This window comes from Hemitrygon akajei, chromosome 19 (assembly GCF_048418815.1).
Source record: "Hemitrygon akajei chromosome 19, sHemAka1.3, whole genome shotgun sequence".
In the NCBI taxonomy this organism is placed as follows: Eukaryota; Metazoa; Chordata; class Chondrichthyes; order Myliobatiformes; family Dasyatidae; genus Hemitrygon; species Hemitrygon akajei.
This window is the reverse complement of record NC_133142.1, coordinates 24,523,427-24,544,747: the sequence shown is the minus strand read 5'-3', so window position 1 is coordinate 24,544,747 and position 21,321 is coordinate 24,523,427. Positions and strand designations below refer to the sequence as shown.

At 40.8% G+C, this 21,321-nt stretch overlaps 1 protein-coding gene across 6 annotated transcripts in view; it reads left to right on the top strand.

The window, feature by feature from the left end:
* LOC140741840 (protein FAM3C-like) overlaps positions 1 to 18,908 on the top strand; it is a 44,860-nt gene extending 25,952 nt beyond the window's left edge. For all 6 annotated transcript variants that reach the window (XM_073072287.1, XM_073072288.1, XM_073072293.1 and 3 more), the window contains 6 exons: positions 3,468 to 3,597; positions 6,099 to 6,157; positions 6,259 to 6,309; positions 7,560 to 7,644; positions 10,991 to 11,117; positions 18,322 to 18,908. In XM_073072287.1, the coding sequence (XP_072928388.1) occupies positions 3,468 to 3,597; positions 6,099 to 6,157; positions 6,259 to 6,309; positions 7,560 to 7,644; positions 10,991 to 11,117; positions 18,322 to 18,411 (542 nt within the window). In that variant the 3' untranslated portion in view covers positions 18,412 to 18,908. The remainder of the gene's footprint in view (positions 1 to 3,467; positions 3,598 to 6,098; positions 6,158 to 6,258; positions 6,310 to 7,559; positions 7,645 to 10,990; positions 11,118 to 18,321) is intronic.
* The last annotated feature ends 2,413 nt before the right edge of the window (positions 18,909 to 21,321 follow it).

The following is a 21,321-nucleotide window of genomic DNA, read 5'->3' as shown; positions in this document are numbered from 1 at the left end:
GTGGGCTACAAAGAGAAAGGAGGCTGGGCATCACAGAACAGTGTTTTTGAGTTTCTCTACAAATGCGGGACTAAAATTAATGCAAGGGGTTTCAGTGAGATCATATAAGGAAGAACGGGTACAGAGTTGACTTCCTTATTTAAGCAAAGACATAATTAGATTAGAAGCAGTACGAAGAAGATTTAAAAACATAAGAAGATAAGAAATAGGAGCAGGAGTGGGCCATCTGACCTATCGAGCCTGCTCCGCCATTCATTAAGATCATGGCTGATCTGACCATGGACCCATCTCCACCTACCTGCCTTTGCCCCATAACTCTTAATTCCCCATACTATCCAAAAATCTATCCAACTTTGTCTTAAATTTATTTACTGAGGTGGCCTCCACTGCTTCATTGGGCAGAGAATCCCACAGATTCACCACTCTCTGGGAAAAGCAGTTCCTCCTCATCTCCGTCCTAAATCTACTCACCAAATCTTGAGTCTATGTCCCCAAGTTCTAGTCTCATCTACCAGTGGATAAACTTTCTAGCCTCTATCTATCTATCCCTTTCATAATTTTATATGTTTCTATAAGATCTCCTCTCATTCTTCTGAATTCCAATGAGTACAGTCCCAGGCGACACAATCTCTCCTCATAGTCTAACCCTCTCATCTCTGGAATCAAGACAGACAGACAGACATACTTTATCAACCTGGTGAACCTCCTCTGAACCCCCTCCAAAGCCAGTATACCCCTCCTCAAGCAAAGAGACCAGAACTGTACACAATACGCCAGGTGCGGCCTCACCAGTACCCTGTACAGTTGCAGCATAACCTCCCTGCTCTTAAATTCAATCCCTCTAGCAATGAAGGTCAACATTCCATTTGCATTCTTGATAGCCTGCTGCACCTGCAAACCAACCTTTTGTGATTCATGCACTAGCACTCCCAATTCCCGCCTGCATGGCAGAATGCTGCTATTTTTAACCATTTAAATAATAATATGCTCTTTCATTTTTCTTTCCAAAGTGGATTACCTCACATTTACCAACACTGTACTCCATCTGCCAGACACTTGCCCACTTACTTAACCTATCTATATCTCTCTGCAGACTCTCTGTATCCACTGTACAATTTGCTTTTCTACTCAGCTTAGTATCACTCGGTCCCCCCTTCCAGATCGTTAATGTACATCATCAATGCATCACCCCCAACTCTATGCATCCTTATGGATAAATCTTTTATGTGGCACCTTAACAAGCACCTTCTGGAAATCCAAGTAAATAATGTCCATACTAGACTAATACATGAGAAGGACAGGTTGTTTCCACAAAGAAGCATAACTCAGTCTAGGTTTGCTGAAAGAAGATGTTGCCTTTTGGAGGACAATCCAGTACTAAAGGTCATTGTTTAAAAACACGAAGTCAACCATTTAAGTCTCAGGTAAAATGCATAGTTTTTTCTAGGGCTATCAGATCAACTTTCATCAAAACTACTATGGATACAGGGTCTTTGAATATTTTTAAGGCAGAGTCAGATAGATATCTGACGGGTAAGAGGTTATCAAGGTTATAATGGCTATCAAAAATGCAGAGTTGATTTGAAAGAGCTGAGGTCACAATCAGATCAGCTATGACCTCATTGAATGGGGAGCAGGCTCAAGGTGATGAACACAATCAAGCTGCTACAGATTCAGCAGTAAGAATGTGTAAAATGAAGCAGAATCTAGCAGCAGCAGCAGCAGCCATGATGGTCATGAAACCAGGAAGCTGAGAGTGACCACGTCTCTGCTTCCTGTTGGCAAAATTGTCAAGCGCCGTGAATGGCTAACATTTGAGGTGATTAAAAGGGGCTCAAAGATCTCCAGTGAGGACAAAGAATGCAGTTTAAATGTTGGCCTTTTAAGTAGAAAAGCTTCTGTGGAAAAGAAGTTACAAAAATCTGATAGCTCTATCAGTAAATAAGATCAGTCATTTTCTTGACCAGTGAAATTCAAATTGAAAATCTCTCACTGCAAATGAATTTTATGTGTTACACTTCAGTTGGGGGAGTTCAACACATGGAAATAGTGCAGTAAGAATGAAAATGTATCAAAACAGTGAAGGGAACATGTCATGACAGGTGACAGACATCAGAAATGTTCACAAAAGCGCTTTCCTGTATGTTAACAGATTTTTCAGAAGAAAAGCACGTACATATTTGTAGTTGCAGGAACAAATTTTCAAACCTAAAATCACTGAACCATATGTTCCTCGGGGTGTTATCTCACTATGTCTAACTCTCTCACCATTCCCAGCTTCCCACTAGGGGACCTCCAAGCTTTCATTACCATACCTTCGCCGTGTGGTGAAATGTTTCCTGAAAAATTGCCTCTGGATTCAAGATACACAATTTTAGAAGCAGGCCTTAAGTGTGTTCTAAAGCCAAATATCACAGATGCCAGAAATACAAAGTCAGAAATAGATCATGCTGGAAAATTCAGCAGCATCTGTCAAAAAGGAACAGAGATAATCCATACTGACATGTCAGTCCATGAGCTCCTCTACTGCCATGATGGGGCCACACTCAGGTTGGAAGAGCAACACTTTATATTCCATCTGGGTAGCCTCCAACCTGATGGCACGAACATAGATTTCTCAAAGTTCTGGTAATTGCATTCTCTCCCCTTCACCTTTCCCCATTCCCATTTCCCTCTCTCACGTTATCTCCTAACGTGACCATCTCCTCCCTCAGATGCCCCCCACCACTTCCCTTTCTTCCATGGTCTTCTCCTAACGGATTCTCCCTTATCCAGCCCTTTGCCTCTTTCACCTATTAACTTCCTAGCTCTTTACTTCAATCCCTGCCCCTCTCCGTGTCCCCGATCACCTATCACTTTGTACTTCCTCCTCCCCTCCTCCACCTTCTTACCCTGACTTCTCCCTTTCCTTTCCAGTCCTAATGAAGGGTCTTGGCCTGAAACGTTGACTGCTTACTGTGTTCAATAGATGCTGCCTGACCTGCTGAGTTCCTCCAGCATTTTGTATGTGTACCAGAGATGCTGGTTCAGGTTGATGAACTTTCATTAAAACAACATCAAACAGTGGTTCAACTGGTCATTGGTTTGTTGAAAGGGTCAATTGCCCAATTCTGGCAAAAGAGTGGAATGTTTATTTTCCCTGATATTGCCAAGCAAACACTTCCATATGTTAAATTTGTCAAGCTTAGAGGCTGCAATACATTTGTTCTGGTATCTTTTGTGCGTCTGCAAAACAAAACCGTTTCCAGGATGTAACAAGAAAGAGAAAAGAAAGCATGATCCTGTAAATCTGAAATAAAAAAGCAGATGCTGGAAATAGTAATTAGGCAACATCCGTGGAAACCATGTAAGAGTGAACACAACAGGTTCGTGATCTTTCATTGGTCTTATTGAGTTAGTAAACAAGTAAGTTTTAAGTTACACCTTTCAGTTATAAGAAACATTTTATAAATATCTTATTTTAACAGTTACAGAGTCAAAAGCTAAGAAGTTTAGCTGCAATTTGGAAACAAGTTGTCCTGAAGACCATTTTCCATTTAGGATTACAAGCGGAGCAGCAAGTGTTGTTGGACCCAATATTTGTTTCAACGGTGAAATGTAAGCCTTGGATCATACAACTTTTGGATTGTGCTGCTAACCAATTATAAACATGACCCTTCCATAAGATACAGTTTATTGTAATGACCAAAAGGACACCGGATAGGGTGCTAAATTGGAGCGGGGTTAATTTTGGGGAAATTAAGTAGGATCTAGCAACTATCGATTGGAAGAGCCTGTTTGAAGGGAAAGGAAGAATTGGCATGTGGGAGGCTTTTAAGAGACTGATACCAAGTGTCCACCGGCAACATGTTCCTGTCAGGGTGAAAGGTCAACTTGACATGTTTAGAGAACCCTGGTTGATGAGAGATATTGGGGCTTTAGTCTCTAGTAAAGAAAAAAAAAGGAAGCATACATTAGGTTAAGCAGGTCATAGAACAGAGGGAGTGAGGAGCAGTTGGGCGAGGTTCATTGGAGGCCTGTAGACAGGATGGTGGTAAAAACATTTAGCAAGCTGGTTTTCATCATTCTGGGCATTAAGTACAGGAGTTGGCCGTTATGTTGCAGGTATATAAATCCTTGGTGAGGCTGCAGCTGGAGTATTCTGTACAGTTTTAGTCACCCTTTTATAGGAAATACATGGTGAAATTGGAATGAGTGTAGGAAAGATTTACAAAGATGTTACGAGGACTAAAGGGCCTGAATTGTAAGGAGGGTTTGCGCAGGCTGGGTCTTTATTCCTTGGAACATAGGAGAATGAGCGGTGACCTTATGCAAATGTTTAAAATAATGAGAGGCATACATAAGGTGAAACACACAGTTTTCTTTTCCTCAGGAAGGAGGATCAAAAACTACAGGGCATAGGTTTTTGAGAGGGGAAAGCTTTAAAAGGATATGAAAGGCCAGATGAAGTGATTGAGGCAAGTACAATAGCATCATTTCAGAAGCACTTCTATAAGTGCATGGAGGGGCGGGGTTTAGAGGGAGATGGGTTGAATGCAGGAAACTGGGCACCATGGTTGACATTAACTCACTGGGCTGAAGGGCCTGTAACTATGCTGTATTGCTCTATGACTATTATAAATATTTCTGTTATTTATTTCTGTACTTACAGAGATCCAATTAAGTTCCTAAGATCACGGAGTAGGTTCTTCATTTACTTCTAAGAGACAGATGGCATTAAATATACAATGGATTCCAGTTAATTGGGCCATTGGTTAATTGCAGCAACTGCTAATTTGGGACAACTCTTAACAAACAAAAACTAATTGAGAAAATAGCCGGGATTCCCTTCATTTATTTAGGACTATGCCTCTTATTTGGGACAGGACACTGCTGCTGACAGTTTCTAACTAGCGTCAGTCACGTGCACTTATGTGACCGTTGGATCCTACACCTTGCTTAGAGTGAACAGTTTTTGAACAGTGCCATTTGCATGTGTTTATGTTCAAAAAGCAGTGATTTTTTTTGGCACTGAGAGTTGACAGCAAATAAGTAGTAAAACAATTCAAAATTGTTTTTCTCACTGTGATTTCAAGCATTGAGGCATGGAGATGCCAGAAACAGCCCTGAGTGAAAATGAAAATGATTTCACTACTTCAAAAGTGAGGAACTACGATGAATTTGAAGATATCAGCAACCACTTGAATGTTACAATCATAATGAAGATTTGAAAGATGCGGTCCTCAAAAGTATTGTATAAATAAATCCATTACCTGCACTAGGAGTCTGCAGTAACTTTAATCATTTACAGTCAATCAAAAGAGCATGTCAGCATACGCTGGATGAATTCCTCCATTGATAACTATTAGGAACTAATACACAGTTTTTAAGTACTGCTGTAGTACTGGTAGTGTTCTAATTTGTTCTGTATTTCATTTAAATACATCATTTGATACTTAGTTAAATCGTAGTTGTCTTTTTTATAGCTTTTTAACTATTTCCATGAAACTTTGGCTAATTTGGGCAGCTGCCTAATTGGAGCAAAATGTACTGGTCCCGGTGTGTCCCAGTTAACCAAAATCCACTGTATATTTAGTTTTTTAATTTTCTTTTTATCTCCCTCCCTGCTATATGATATCTAGAATACAATCTTTTCAATTAAACCCTGCTCTTTCTGACAAATTTTTAAAAAGCTATTAATTGGGAAAAGATTCAGAACTTGTTGGTAGCAGATTTTTTTTAAAAAGTACTTGCTTACTTCATAGTGAATTCAGAAGCAGGTGTATTGATAATCTACCAGCATTATGAAGAGCAGCTTCTCTAAGTGCTAACTTTCATGCTTCAGTGGATGGCCACTGTGACAAGTCAACAAGCAACTGCAACAAGCTAGTAAGTCAAATTGGAGATAAAGTCGTCTTGTTTCTTCCTGAGTATGATTATAGTAGAAGGCTGAACCACCGTTGAACGTGACTGTGAGGGCAGATCTGCAGCCTGAGCAGTGCTTAAGAATTTCATTATTTATTAAAACATTGCACGTCAGAAACTCAAACTCTTCATTCTAAACCTCGTTCAAATTCAAACTATTATTTGAGATACCTTTCTCTTTCTCCCTCCCACAGACTCATGAGCTCTGTAAAAAATAATATTGGAAAAGGTTTAAACATTGCTTTAGTAAATGGTGAGTGAATAATACAAGATCATAGAATGAAAATTATGTAAACTTTATATTGCCAAGTTATATTTTTTGATATGTAATGTGTTTGGTTCTTTGTTTTACAGCTACAACTGGTCAACTATTAAAGAGTGACTTTTTTGATATGTGGTCTGGAAGTAAGACATTTAAAAAGACATCTAAGTTTGTTTTGATTTTGCTTGGCTGACAGCTCAGGAATTATATTGTTTGTGCATAATTCAATCTCAAATTTTAAGAAATAAAAGGAGACTCTGAATATTCCCTTGAAAATTAAGATCTATTGATTCTTTACCTCCTCCTTTTGGTTCTTCCATGTATCTGACACATATGCAGTGGAATCCAATGGCTCAGACACCATTTCTGCCATTTTGCTCCGTAATGTGATGCCTACAGACATGGGCTTCATTCACAAAGCACATGTGAGGCCAGGCCTTGTAGTTAAGTGCCAGGAATCAGCCTCAGGAAGGTCCTTTTTAAATGAAATGCTTACCTCATTTGGTGCTTCTGTTCTGGGCCATTTTACATCTTCCCATGTGGGTTATGACCACCTCTCCCCCCCCCCCCCCACACAGCTACAATAGAGACTGTGGCCCCTTGCCGTTTGTCTCCATCCTAACAGAGAGTAAAGCACTCCAAATTGTTACTAGTTCCTAAGATGACCTTTATCAAATACACATTCAACCTTTTGCTCGTCCTCCAACTGGTACGCCCATCTGTTGTCCATCAGTTCCCATTCTCTGAGCCAAGCCTTGCCATGCCTACAGCTCACCAAGATTCCCTCTTCACTTACCATGATGCCCCATAATTATTGCGGCCCTAACCACCGCCATTAGTACAAACAGTCCCTACTCTTCCCCACACCCACCACCCCCAAACCCAGTAGCTTCCAATTCTCTCTGCACCTCTCCAGACCTCTATTCCCCATTAACACTCTTACCAAACTGTACCATTCCCTCCCCCAAACCCACAGCTTATCCTTTTTCTCTTCTGCCTCCTCTCATTATGAAGATTTCTCATAATGAGCCACATGTGGGAAGGCCAGCCCTGCAGTGCATGATGCTCTGGGTGTTGTGCGCCACAGAATTTAGCAGCAGAAGGCCTTCCAATAAAATGCTCGGCGGGTCACAACATACCACAAAATTAGCATGGCTTTTTAAGCTCCACCAAACTTTGAGGCCAATCACATTTCTGTCGGTGTTTTAGAACGCTGCGCAAATGGAAATTAATTGTGGCTGTCATTGGCATTCTTCACAGAAGCTGTGGGAGTAGATTCAACATAATTGTGAACAGAATATCATGGTTTGAATATCAATTAACCTCTATACATCAAAATGAAAACCCTACTAAGAAACAGAAAGCTAAAGAATACTCTTCTGTTTTTCTTCAGAAGTTGAACTGCTTGTGAAATTTTTAAAATCGATACAGCCTGGCACTATTGTGCTACTTGCCTCTTTTGATGACGCAGCAACAAAGTGAGTAAAACAACTCTTTGGATGTTAAGAATGATGGTTTTGGGATATACAGTTTAACTATTTATTATATAGAAGTTATTTTGGCACCTTCAATCTTCTTTTCTTTCAATCATGAAAGAAAACTTTTCACGATGTGTGGATTTGCTAGATGCTAATTCCATTCTAAATGGATTTCATAGTCTAACCCAGCTATCCAAGGCTCCTGCCTCACCATCTGCCTCTGTTTTCCTGGAATCTTTACCAGCAGGTATAAGCTGGGACAAGAAGCAACCACTCTGAACTGGAGGCATGCGATTCTGTATTTAGAGTGCTGTTGATCAGCATCTATGCATAATGTTCATCAGCTGATTATTATACCAGCTGGTAATAGAAACCAGAACACTGGCACATAAAGAGAAGAGGTAGAAAGAATAAGCATCTTGAGATGAGAGAGAGAGAGAGATACACACAGCAGTTAACCATCAAACTAATAAAAACCTCATTTGATAAGAACCACTAATGACTTTGGGTAAAATTATTTTTTATTTGGAGCTTAATTCATGTTCTACCATTTTACTATCAGTGCTAAACAAGAAGGGAGGAACGATTTCTTTGTCAGTAATATACAGTGGGTAGATTGCAAATGTTTTAAGTGCACATGAAGCCCTGCACTAATTGCCAAAATATGTGCCCACAATGTCAACTAGAACAGCATTGTCCATAGGAGAATGAAACTTTGCAGACTTGGTTTCCAGAACCCTTTGTTAAAGCCAAACATCCACAATAATAAAAGAACAATTGGAATTATCACTGTTTTAACTCTGGTGCCTTCTAATAATTTGGAAACAACATGTTATAACCTCATACTTCTTACAGTAAAGGTTGAAGACCATTTTAATTGAATTTGGAAGACCACTTTAAGATAAATAACTTCTGAATATCCTGAACATTTTGGTATTAAAGGAAGTAATGATCATATAGATTGTGTACATACACAGTGGCCACCTTAATAGGTACCTCCTGTATCTAAAATACCTGTATGTAAAATGCCCACTGAGTGTACGTTCGTGATCTTCTGCTGCTGTGGCCCATCCACTTCGAGGTTCAATAAAATTGTATTAACAAGCAGGTTTACAAGTGTACCTAATGAAGTTCCCACTTAGTATGGGGCCAGTGTTATATTTCTGGGTGAGATGACACCTCTTCTCCATAGATGAAATTTTCAAAGGTACATTTAATGCCAGAGAAATATATACAATATCCATCCTAAAATTCTTCTTCTTAGCAAACATCCACGAAGACAGAGGAGTACCCAAGGAATGAATGACAGTTAAATGTTAGAACCCCAAAGCTCCCCCAGCTCCCCCACCCATGCATAAGCAACAGCAAAGCAACGTCCTCCCCCCACCAGCAAGAGGAAGCATCACCTCCCCCCCCCCAGCTCACCGAGCACTCAAGTGTGCAGCAAAGCATCAATTGTTACGAACCCCGTAACTGGGTCACTTACCAGCAAAGATAGAGACGTCCGTTGGAGTCTGGTGATACTATTTTTAACAGTATTAGTAAAAATACACAAAAATAATATCAATGCAAATATACAGATAATATATGTCATCAATACTAAACCTAAAAGTGCGGGTATAATAATAATCAATAAGAAATAAGCTCTATCGATGCCTAGGGGATAATGAATTGTCCGATGGAAATATAAAGTTCACTGCAGTTCACACAGGCTGCCGCCGTTTGTTTGTCGCTGTGCTGCAGTTGTTGGAGAGAGAGAGAGAAAGAGAATGGGAACATTTACCGCTACGGGTTTTTCCAAACTTCCTTTATGATTTCGATCCGTCAGGTGTCTCGTTGTCGTGGCCGTTCAAGTGTGACCTCTCCTTTAGCTAAACCATTCTTCCATGATGAGCCCGCCACCCAGGCAAGGGAGGACACACACCAGCTCTCACCGGCTTTTGCTATAAAACGCTGTCCCTGGATCTCTAGCATTTCTCCTGGTGCGTCTAAAGGGGTTGTTCCCCAGACCCGTCTTTTATCCTCACTCACGGGGTCTCAGATGTCAATCAGGTTGAGATGATGCAATCCCTCAACCAGACCACTCTGGTTGTCCCCTGAGGGGTTTCAATGAATAGTACAGTACTCTGTATATTCAGTACTCCGTATATTCACTATTCAGTACTCCAATGAATAGTACAGTACAGTATTGTGTAGTACAGTACACAATTCCTTCTCCAAGAGACAATGGCAGTAATCAGTGGTTACGTTCCACTTATGTCAGGAGACATTCCACCTGGTTGTGTATTCTGTCTCTCTCTCTCTCTCTCTCATTTCCTGGGTCTCAGACCCGAAATAATAGTGATCTTGCGATTCTCAAAAAGGAGGGGGCAACTTTGTACCCTTCGGCCCCTCAGAGTTGCTTCACCTTCGTAACACAATAAAGACACACACTTGCAGTACCCCAAAGACTACTTGTTCACCCGATAATTTGACATACCACTGACTCTCTCTCTCCCTAATAAGGAAAAAAGCAAAAGTAAAACATAAAAGTTAAATCCATATCCTCACACTTCATTACCAACTTGCCCCAGATCATTGACTCCATCTGACCTGGTCACATTGTCTGAATCCGACAGATGCTGGTCTACAGTGGCTTGTTTAAATTTAAGCTGGAGTTTCAATCTTAGAACTATTCTGGCACAAAAACAGTACTTTTTCATCTGTAGTGCTTTGTTCACTTTCAACTTTACTTCAATCCATTTTGGTGCTAAAGCCTTCATTCATGCTTAAGACTGAATAATTACAATCCTTTCCTGGCAGACAATCCATTCTCTCCCTTCTGTTGTTCATCTTATCCAAAACTGCTTACCCAGTTGTCTCCCGGTTATAATTTCCTTTGAACTCCCTCACCTACGTTGTTTTCAGACACATTTAAATTAATTTAAATCCTCAATTTCCCTAACTCTGTAACATCTCTTAATTGTCTCATCCCCATGATCAATGTAGTCTTTGTTTTGGAGCCCATTTTCTTTATACCTCTAGAGTGTGATTAGGTTTTATTTACTCTAATTGTGAAATATAGACACAAGTTGATATTGTTGCAAAGCAAAAACTTTGTACTTCATACTTACCACACTTAATATCTTCCATGAAAGATAAATATCTTGGAGCCAAAGCAGGGAGTTGTTTCTCCCCCTTTTGGTTACGTTGAATTGAAAACAGAGTTTCTAGAACTCAATGTGCCAATTCAAAGCAACGTCAAAGCTCCTTTGATATCTCAAGGTTCTTCTAATACTTTTTATAGTTCAGGCCACTTTTAGAAATCTGAATGATCTCTGGAAGCAATTTCCATTTCATTTAATAGGATGAATGACGAAGCCAGAGGATTATTTTCTCAACTGGGAAGCTCTTTAATCTTTAACCTGCATTTTCGAGACAATTGGGTTTTTCTTGGAGCAAAACCGATTAAGGAAAATAGTCCATTCGAACAGGTATGGATAAATATTAGAAATCAAAAAGCTGTGGATGCTGGAAGAGAAGAGAAGCTGCTGGAAATACCTCACAGGTCAGCCAGGATCTGTGGAAAGATGCTACCATATGAAGCAGCAAATATCTTGCATTTCTCTCAGTCTAATATATTGCATTCGGTCACAATATGGTCTTCCTTGCAGTGGAGAAATCAATTGCAGATTGCTTTATTAACTTCTGAAGTAGTTACATTCAATTTTGCAGTGATTTTCTAGGGATAGAAGGATATCCCTTTAGAACAAAGGAGAGAAGGAGTTTCTTTAGCCAGGGAGTGATGAATCTGTGGAATTCAATGCCACAGACATTGCCCATTTTCTTTGCCTACTGCCCTCTTCCCCTCCCTCCTTCCCCTCCCTCTTTACCCTCCCTTCTCCTTCCCCATTTGTCTCCCCCAACCCCCTCCCTTCCTCTCCCCTTGCCCCCTCCCCATACCCTTCTCCTATCCCCTCTCTCCCCTTTCTCTACCCTCTCTAACCATCTTTATTTTGTATCTTTTATATTCCTTTGTTCTTGTTATCTTTGTCAAGCCCATCAACCAAATGATGTCACAGATTATTCCAACAGCATCCATGAAATCACTATATAAGAGATATTTTCTTTGTCAAATCCATCTATACTCCGCCCTGTCTACAACTTAAAATAACTTCTTGCATTCTGTTGAAGAGTTTTCAACTTGAAATGTTAACTCCTTTTCTCATTCCATAGATTCTGTCTGACTGTGGAGTATTTCCAGCATTTTCTGTTTATATGATGTAAAAAATATTCAGTGTAAAACGTATCAAACTGGTTAAATGTTTGAGCATTGGCAGGGTATATTCAGGTGAGTTATATTCTAAGATTTTGAATTGTTGCGCTGTGTACAAACAGCTGATGTGTTCACAGTACAAGTGGTGATGCTTGCATTCAAAAAAGTTCAAAAAAAGTTTGATAATTCGTAAGTAAGTACATATACGTCACCATATACAATCCTGAGATTCATTTTCTTGTGGGCATACTCAATAAGTCCAATAACCATAATAGAATCAATGGAAGACCATACCCCACAAGATGGACAAACAGTGTGCAAAAGACAACAAACTGTGCAAATATAAAATGAAAGAAGAAAGAGAAAAATAAATAAATGAATAAATAGACAGATAGATAATGATAATGAGATGAAGAGTTCTTGAAAGTGAGTCCATAGGTTATGGGAACTGTTCAGTGATGGGACAAGTGAAGTTATCCCCACTGGATCAAGAGCCTGATGGTTGAGGGGTAATAACTGTTCCTGAACCTGGTGGTGTGAGTCCTGAGGCTCCTGCACCTTCTTCCTGATGGCAGCAGTGAGAAGAGAGCGTGGCCTGGGTGATGGCCATCCCTGATGATGGGTGCTGCTTTCCTGCGACAATGCTCCATGTAGATGTGCTCATTGGTGGGGAGAGCTTTACCTGTGATGGACTGAGCTGTATCCATTACTTTTTTGTAGGATTTTCCATTCAAGGGCATTGATGTTTCCATTCCATGCTGTCAATATACTCTGCATCACACATCTATAGAAGTTTGTCAAAGTTTTAGATATCATGCCAAATCTCTGCAAACTCCTAAGAAAGTAGAGAAGCTCTCATCCTTTCTGTGTAATTGTACTTGTGTGCTGGGCCCAAAACAGGTCCTCTGAAATGATAACACCAAGGAATTTAAAGTTGCTAACTCCCTCCACCTCTGATTCCCCTGATGAGGACTGAATCATGGACTTTTGCAACACACACAAAATGCTGGAGGAACTCAGCAGGCCAGGCAGCATCTATGGAAAAGAGTACAGTCGAAATTTCGGGCCGAGACCCTTCAGGAGGACTGGAGAAAGAAAGATGAGGAGTCATAGTTAGAAGGGAGGGGAGGAAGAAACGCAAGGTGATAGGTGAAAGTAGAAGGGGCAGGAGAGGCGAAGTTAATTGCTGAAAGAGATACAGGGCTGGAGAAGGGGGAGATCTAATAGGAGAGGACAGAATGCCACAGAAGGCAGTAAGTGGAGAGGAACACCAAAGGGAGGCGATGGGCAGGCAAGGAGATAAGGTGAGAGAGGGAAAGGGGGTTGGGGAGTAGAGAAAGTGGGGGGGGGCATACTGAAAGCTCAGGAAATCGATATTCATGCCATTCGGTTGGAGGCTATCTAGATGGAATATAAGATGTTGCTCCTCCAACCTGAGTGTGGCCTCATCAGGACAGTAGAAGAGGCCATGGACTGACATGTTGGAATGGGAGTGGGAAGTGGAATTAAAGTGGGTGCTCACTGGGAGATCCCGCTTTTTCTGGCAGATGGAGGAGTAGGTGCTCAGTGAAGTGGTCTTCTTATCTATGTGGGGTCCCACCCAAACACAAGAGGCCACGCCGGGAGCACCGGATACAATAAATGGCCCCAGCAGACTGACAGGTGAAGTGTCGCCTCACCTGGAAGGACTGTTTGGAGCACTGAGTTGCAGGGAGGAGGAGTGGGGGCTTGTGTAGCACTTGTTATGCTTGCAAGGCTGAGTGCCAGGAGGGAGATCAGTCAGGAGGGACGAATGGACAAGGGAGTCGTGTGGGGAGCGATCCCTGCGGAGAGCAGAAAGTGAGTGGGAGGGAATGATGTGCTTGATGGTGAGATGGCAGAAGTTACGGATCATAACGTGCTGGATGTGGAGGCTGGTGGGGTAATAGGTGAGGACAAGAGGAGCCCTATCCCTGGTAGGGTTGTGGGAGGATGGGGTGAGGGCAGATGTGTGTGAAATGCAAGAGATGCAGTTGAGGGCAGTGTTGATGGTGGAGGAATTCAGAGAATTATGTGCTGGACCTTTATTATTATGCCGTGAACCTTTGGTTCCCTCCTCCTAGTCAATAATCAGCTCCTTGGCCTTGCTGACTTTGAGAAAGAGGTTGTTGTTGTTAGACCACTCGTCCAGATTTTCAGCCTCCTTCCTATATGTTAATTCATCTCCACGTTTCATTTGGCCTACGACCGCAGTGTCATCAGCAACCTTAAATATGGTACTGGAGCTGTGCATAGCCACCCAGTCATAAGTGTAAAGCAAGTCGAGGAGGGGGCTAAGCACACATCTCTGTAGTGAATTATGCTGATGGAAATTGTGGAACAGATGTTGTTGTCAATCTGAACTGATGGAGCCTGCAAGAGAGCAAAACAAGGACCCAATTGCACAAGGAGGTATTGAGGTCAAAGTTTTGAACCTTATTGATTAATTCTGAGGTTAGGATAATACTGAATTCCAAGTTTTAGTTAATGAAGAGCATCCAGATATATGCATCTTCACTGTCCAAATGTCCAGGGTAGAGTGAAGAGCCATTGAGATGCATCTGCTTTGTGGGCTGGAAATTCAGCACCACTTTCATTTAGACAAGGGGATACAGGAGCAAATCCTCGAGCCTGTGGTAGCTGAACTCTTCCTACATTTCTCCTTCCTGTTTCAGCAGTTTGTCCTGTTCTATTTTACATCTGCTAACTGTTCCAGTCACAGGTATTAGGTAGGAGAGTGTCTTGGAATGTACCCATGTATGATTGTGCAGATGATTTAATATCAGAACTAAGATATTCACAAACTATCAAACTTTTCCAACTTAAAAGAACTCTACAAATTATAGTCATTACATATTTGAAGTTATAGCCTTCAGAGCTATTTGGAGCTATTTGATTTCCCTTTTTTGAGGATGCATGTGGGGGCTTTCCTCTGTGCTCCTCAACTGAAATTCAAAGAATTAGTGTTGGCTGCAAATCAGCTGATTAATGCCATAGTCTGCCTTCTGTGCCTTCTGTTATTGTACAGGAATTGTGCCTACACCCTCAACTATGTGGCACCCACTGGAACACATTCTACTAATACATTTAATTTGCATTTGAAGAAAGTTTTGCTTCAAAGATTGGAAGTTAGACTTGGTTAAATGAAGTCCAGTTTAAGTAAATTTACAAAAAGAAAACTTTAAACCAATCCCACAATTGCCGCCCTTTGACACTAGATAGAGCCGAGCACTAGCAAGCCTATCCCCGGTTTTATTGGTATAACCCAGCAAAGTGCTGATCAGTACCAGGTTCTTTTAGTATTCCAGAGGGCGCTGACAGCTGGTAAAACCAAACCTAACCAAAGATATCCTTGAACATCTTTAACATTTGGGAAGTATTTTAAAGTAATTTTAATTTATTTAAATGACTTTAAAAGTTTTACAATACCTATGGATGGTGGGGTAGCGATACATCTCATCCAAAGGAGGTGTAAGACGCTCCTCCCCTCCACTAGCCTGCAGGTCACCCTTGGGCAAGGTGGAGTGCCTGACTAGGCCACTGATCAGGGTCATGTGTAGGCAGAGGGGGCAGATGGTGGATGGTGGTATGAGCAGCTGGTGCATTTCACAAGTCCTGCTTAGACAACCAATGACGCCAGGCAGACAATCTCTGAGGAGTGCTGATAATGGCTGGGGTCACCCGTCTTGTAAAATCACTGCCCAAAAGAAGGGAATAGCAAACCACCTGTGTAGGATTTGCCAAGACCGTTTTCACCCGCGTCACATAATGATGAGGAACATCTAAGTTACTTAGAAAAGCTTTACGTATATGTAAACTATTCATATTTACAGTACATTTCAAATTTACATCAGTGGTAAAGAAATTTATGGAAAAGATTCTTGATGATAGTATTCACTCATATCTGGAAAACATGGAATTATTAAAGAGAAATAGCATCGCTTTTGCAGGGAAATTCAGCTTTGATTGAGTTTTCTCAGGAGGTGATGAGGATGGTTCATAAGGCAATGCAGTGGTTGTTGTCTATATGGTCTTTAGTCAAGAATTTGACAAGGTCCATCACAGTAGGCCAATCTGGAGAAGTAAAGTACATGTTACCAGGGAGTTTGAGAGTTAGCTTCCCCAAAGCAGTCAGAAGATCTTGGTGGAGGGGTGTTAGTCTGGTCTGCAGTCTGTGAGAAGTGGTGTTCTGCAGGGATCAGTGTTGCAGCCTCTGTTGTTTCTGATAATGACTTAAGTGTTTTGGCTGAACATGCAGGAGCTATGGATAGTGAGGACTGAGTCAAAGGATTCATCTAGCTACAGATAAATTGGCAACATGGGCAGAGAGATGGCAAATGGAGTTTTATCTGGATGAGTGTGATATCTGACAATTTGGGAGGTGAACTTTAAGAGGAAAGTGTGCAGTAATTGGATGAACCGTTCGGAGTATTGATCTGTAGAAGAATCCCACGGTGCAAGTCCATAGCTCGCTAAAAGTGTCAGCACAAGTTGATAAGGCAGCAAAGAAGGCATGCAGTATACTTGCCCTTATTGGCTGGGTCGTAGAGCATAAAAACTGCTAAGTCTGGTTGCACTCCATAATACCTTGATACAGGAAAAGGATTGTCTGGCTTCTCTTCAGAGAACAGAAGGGAAACTCCCTGGTGTGCACAATAGTGTGTAGCTTGGGCCTCTCAGACTTACATAACCACAGCTACAATTTGAAAACGAGGCATTTTACAAATTCTCTACTCCAAACTTGCTATTCGAGGGGCAGTTGTTGCCTACATAAACAAAAACAAAAGCAGAACACCAGAAAATCTGAAGATGCTGCAAATCGAAAGCAAAATGCTGGAGGAACTCAGCAGGCCAGGCAGCATCCATGAAAAGTGTAAACAGTCAACTTTTCAAGCCGGGACCCGTCATCCTAACAAAAGTAGAAGATGCCTTAGCATACCAAACAGCATTTTTTGAGGGGGAAACAGAGATAGGGTTTCAGGGAAAGGACCTATCGGAACTAGAAGACTGAGAAAATAAATACATTTTAAGTCACAAAGAGGAAGGGCTAGCGAGAATAAAAGGAATATCTGTTATAGAATAGAAACCAGAAACCAGATAGAAAACTAGAGCATAGAACCAGAACAGAAAAGAAATAAACAAATTAAAACAGAAAGTTCCATCCATATCTGTGGATGCTGGGAATATGGAAAGAGTTATAAAGGTATAAAAAGACCAACTGCTGTTTAACTGAGTAACAAATTAGAACACTGCCAAAGCTACTACAAAGTATAAAACTGTGTATTTGTTCCTAATAGTTATCACTGCAGTGTATACTGCCATGTTCTTTTGATTGACTGTAATTGAACAAAATTAGCACAGGCGACTAATGCAGATAATGAACTGCCTTCATACAATATTTTCGATGATTACATCCTCCATGCCTTCATTTTCATTGTAACAATCAAGACAATTGTTGGTACCTTCAAATTCTTCATAGTTGCTAACTTGCTGAAGTAGTAAAATCATTTCTTTTTCACTCCAGCCCGTTTCTGGCATTTCCAAGTCAGGCTGCTTGAAACTGCAGTGAGCAAATCAGTCCTGAATTGTCTTACTGCTTGTTACTTGCCAACTGTCAGTGATAAAAAAAAGTCACTGCTTTTTGAACACAAACACACACAAGAGATGCTATTTAAAAATTGTTCACTCTGGCGTTGCAGTGTCTAGTGGCCACACGACATGCAAGTGAGTGGCGCTACTTAGAAACTTCAGCAACGGTCTTCTGTCCCAATTAACGAGCGTACTGTGCCAAATAAACTCAGGGAGTTTTCTCGATTTGGTTTTGTTCTTTAAGAGTTTTATGTATATGTATGTGGGAGTCAGTGCAACATAGGATTAAAAAGATGTGCAACTGAAGCTCAAGGTCAGAAAAGTGAACTGCAGAGAAACGTTCAACAGAGCAGTCACCCCATCAGTGTTTGTCCTCTCCAGTGTAGAAGAAAGATCACATGAGCACCAAAACGCATACACTCTATCAGAAACAGTGCAAGTGAATCACAGCTTCACCCAGAAGACATTTTGCTTCCCTAAATGAATGGAAGGGAAAAGGTAAAGGGGTCATCTTAGAATTGCCTGGAAAAGTGCTAGGGAGGGTGGAAAAGTGAAACACAAAAGGTAAGAAGAAGCAAAGATGTGTCTATTGGTAGAATCAATTTGAAGGTATTGATAATTGGGAACATTTTCAATTTCTTTACTTGCTTGTAAAAGCAAATATCCCATAAATAAAAGAAAGTAGAAGATTGTTCAATTCTAGGCAAAGAAAATTATACAACATGAAAGTTTCAGAATCAATGTTGCATTCCTTAAAGAACAAAAATATTTTATGGTATTAATGCATTAATTTTAAGGGTTTGTCTTTGTTACAGATCCTTCAGAATGACAAGAAAAAGAACAAATATGACAACTGGCCTGAAGCATTGGAAATTGATGGTTGTGTACCAAGGAAGAAAGATTAGTTATTTTCTGATGGCTTTCTCCATTCTTTATCTGTTTGGGGGTTTCAGTATTGCTACACCCTTCCCAGAAGCTCTTTTGACAAGTTTTTACCATCTTTTCTACACAGTCTTAACACACAGAATATTATTGTCTTCTTCATTTGTTGGATCTTAATTAAATAATATTTAATTTAGAGGAATAACTTTTATAGGCTGGATATCAGGATTCAAAACTGATGTAAGAAGTTAGAAATATAACTAATGGATTACAGTCAGAGAAACAAGTTATTCTTATTTTTCTTAACTGAAGGGCTTTGCCAAATTTTTTGAGCAGGTCTGGGTTGAGCAAAACTATATTTAAATATGTATTATGTATAATAGAAATTCAATTTACGATTGGTGCCACCTGTATTTCCCTAGACCTTTATGCTGGACTGGTCAATTGTACTGATAAAACTGTCACCTTTTGTAACTCCAGAAACTATTCAAAAGAAAATGAAAAACATGGGAGCCCAGAATAGTTGTGTACTTATTTTTTTTCTTTTGTGAGGTGCTGACATATGTTGTGGTGCCGTAATAACACATGCTAATTACTTACATATAATCTATAATGAATTAGGTGAACAAAGAATGCTTAAACAAACAATATATTTCCAATATTACTCAAGTATTACTGAAATATTAAATACACTAAACTCCTCCCTGCTTAGCTACTGTAAAAACTCAAACTCAATATGGAAAGCATCTCAACTCAAATATGTAACGTAGTTCTCTCTAGTTAGCTTATATAAATACTATATAATTCAGCTATAGCTTAGTAAATTTTGTCCCATTCAGGCCTAGGAGTTTAATAGCTGTGGAGGGTTTTCTTTCCTGACAGGGCACAGGGGAGAGGGAATGGTGGGAGATGGGGGTGTGGTCACTCTGCTTGGCAGGTGAGACTTGTGGCTGTGAAACAATCTCAGATTCTGCAGCCTAATGCGTGGTGGTTGTAGGAGTTCGCTCTGAGACTGCAGGAAGTGGATCTGACAGCTCTGGACTCCTTTCTTCTCCAACAATTCACTCTGCTCTCCTCAAATGACCGATGTGTCATCTCCAGGTGACATCAGACGCAATCCCTTCCAGATAGCAGAGTGATCCAAGTCTGTCCTTAATCTTTCCAAGTACCCACTTTTGATCACCTCGGTAGTCCCTCACTAGGACTGCTTATCCAGGAGAGGTACATCAAATCTCCTCATTTGAGAAACCTTCGAATTGTCTCAGCTCTTAGTCCTGCATATTCTTTCTGAGATTGGGTTTGAGGAGATCCAAATGGCAGTGCAAAGGACGGCCCAGGAACAGCATTGCTGGTGAGGAGTGTGTTGGATTGCATTATGGAAGAGAAAATGGGTGAGCTCCTGATTCAGTGTTAGTGTGGTGTGTTCTATTGACTTCCCTTGCAATGCATTCTTTAGACTCTTTCCATCAAGCCATTTGTAACTGGGTGGTACAGTGCAGGCGACCTGGAATCAATTCCCACCACTGCCTGTTAGGAGGTTGTATGTTCTCCCTGTGCCCGTGTGGATTTCCTCTGGGTACTCCAGTTTCCTCCCACTGTCCAATATATAAGATATAGGAGCAGAATTAGGCCATTTGGCCCATTGAATCTGCTCTGTCATTTCCTTATGGCTGAGCCATTTTCCTCTTAGCCCCAATCTCCTGCCTTTCCCCTGTATCCCTTCATGCTCTGACCAATCAAGAAACTATCATCTCTGCCTTAAATATACACAAAGACTTGGCCTCTACAGCTGCCTGTGGCAACAAATCCACAGACTCACTACTCTCTGGCTAAAGAAATTCCTCCTCATCTACAATCTAAAAGGACGGCCCTCCATTTTGAGGCTGTGGCCTCTGGTCTCGGACTCTCCCACCATAGGAAACATCCACTCCACTCTATCAAGGCCTTTCACCATTTGATAGCTTTCAATTAGGTCACCTGATGCAAAATACTTATTCAGTTCATCCACCATTTCCTTGTTCACCATTACTACCTTTCCAACACCTTTTTACAACTGTATGATATCCACTCCTACCTCTCTTCTACACATTACGTATCTGAAGAAATATCTGGTATCCTCTTTAATATTATTAGCCAACTTACATTCATATTCCATCTTTACCTTCTTAACGACTTTTTTGTTGCCTTCTGTTGGTTTTTAAAAGCTTCTTAATCCTCTAACTTTCCACTAATTTTTGCTCTATTTTTGGCTTTTATGTTGGCTTTGACTTCCCTTGTTAGCTATGGTTATGTCATCTTGCCTTTAGAATACCTCTTCCTCTTTGGGATGTATATATCCTTCCAAATTGCTCCCAGAAATTCCGACCATTGCAGCACTGCTGTCATCCCTGTCAGTGTTCTTTTCCAATTAACTCTGGCCAACTCCTCTCTCATGCCTCTGTAATTCCCTTTACTCCACTGCAGTACTGATACATCTGACCTTAGCTCCTCCTTCTCAAATTTCACAGTGAATTTGAGCATATTATAATCACTTGTCCCTATGGGTTCTTTTACCTTAAGCTCTCTAATCAATTCTGGTTCATTTCCCATCACCCAATCCAGAATAGCTGATCATCTAGTGGGCTCAACCATGTGATGCTCTAATAAGCCATCTCATAGGCACTCTAGAAATCTCCTTTTTTGGAATTCTGCACCAACCTGAATCTTCTAATCTACCTGCATATTGAAGTCCCCCATGAAAATTGTGACATTGCCCCTTTGCCATGCATTTTCTATCTCCCATTGTAACTTGTAGACCACATCCTTACTACTGTTTGGGGGTCTGTATACCACTCCCATCAGGGTCTTTTTACCCCCTTGTAGTTCTTTAGTTCTATCCACAATGATTCACCACCTTCTGACCCTATGTCACCTCTTTCTAATGAATTAATTTC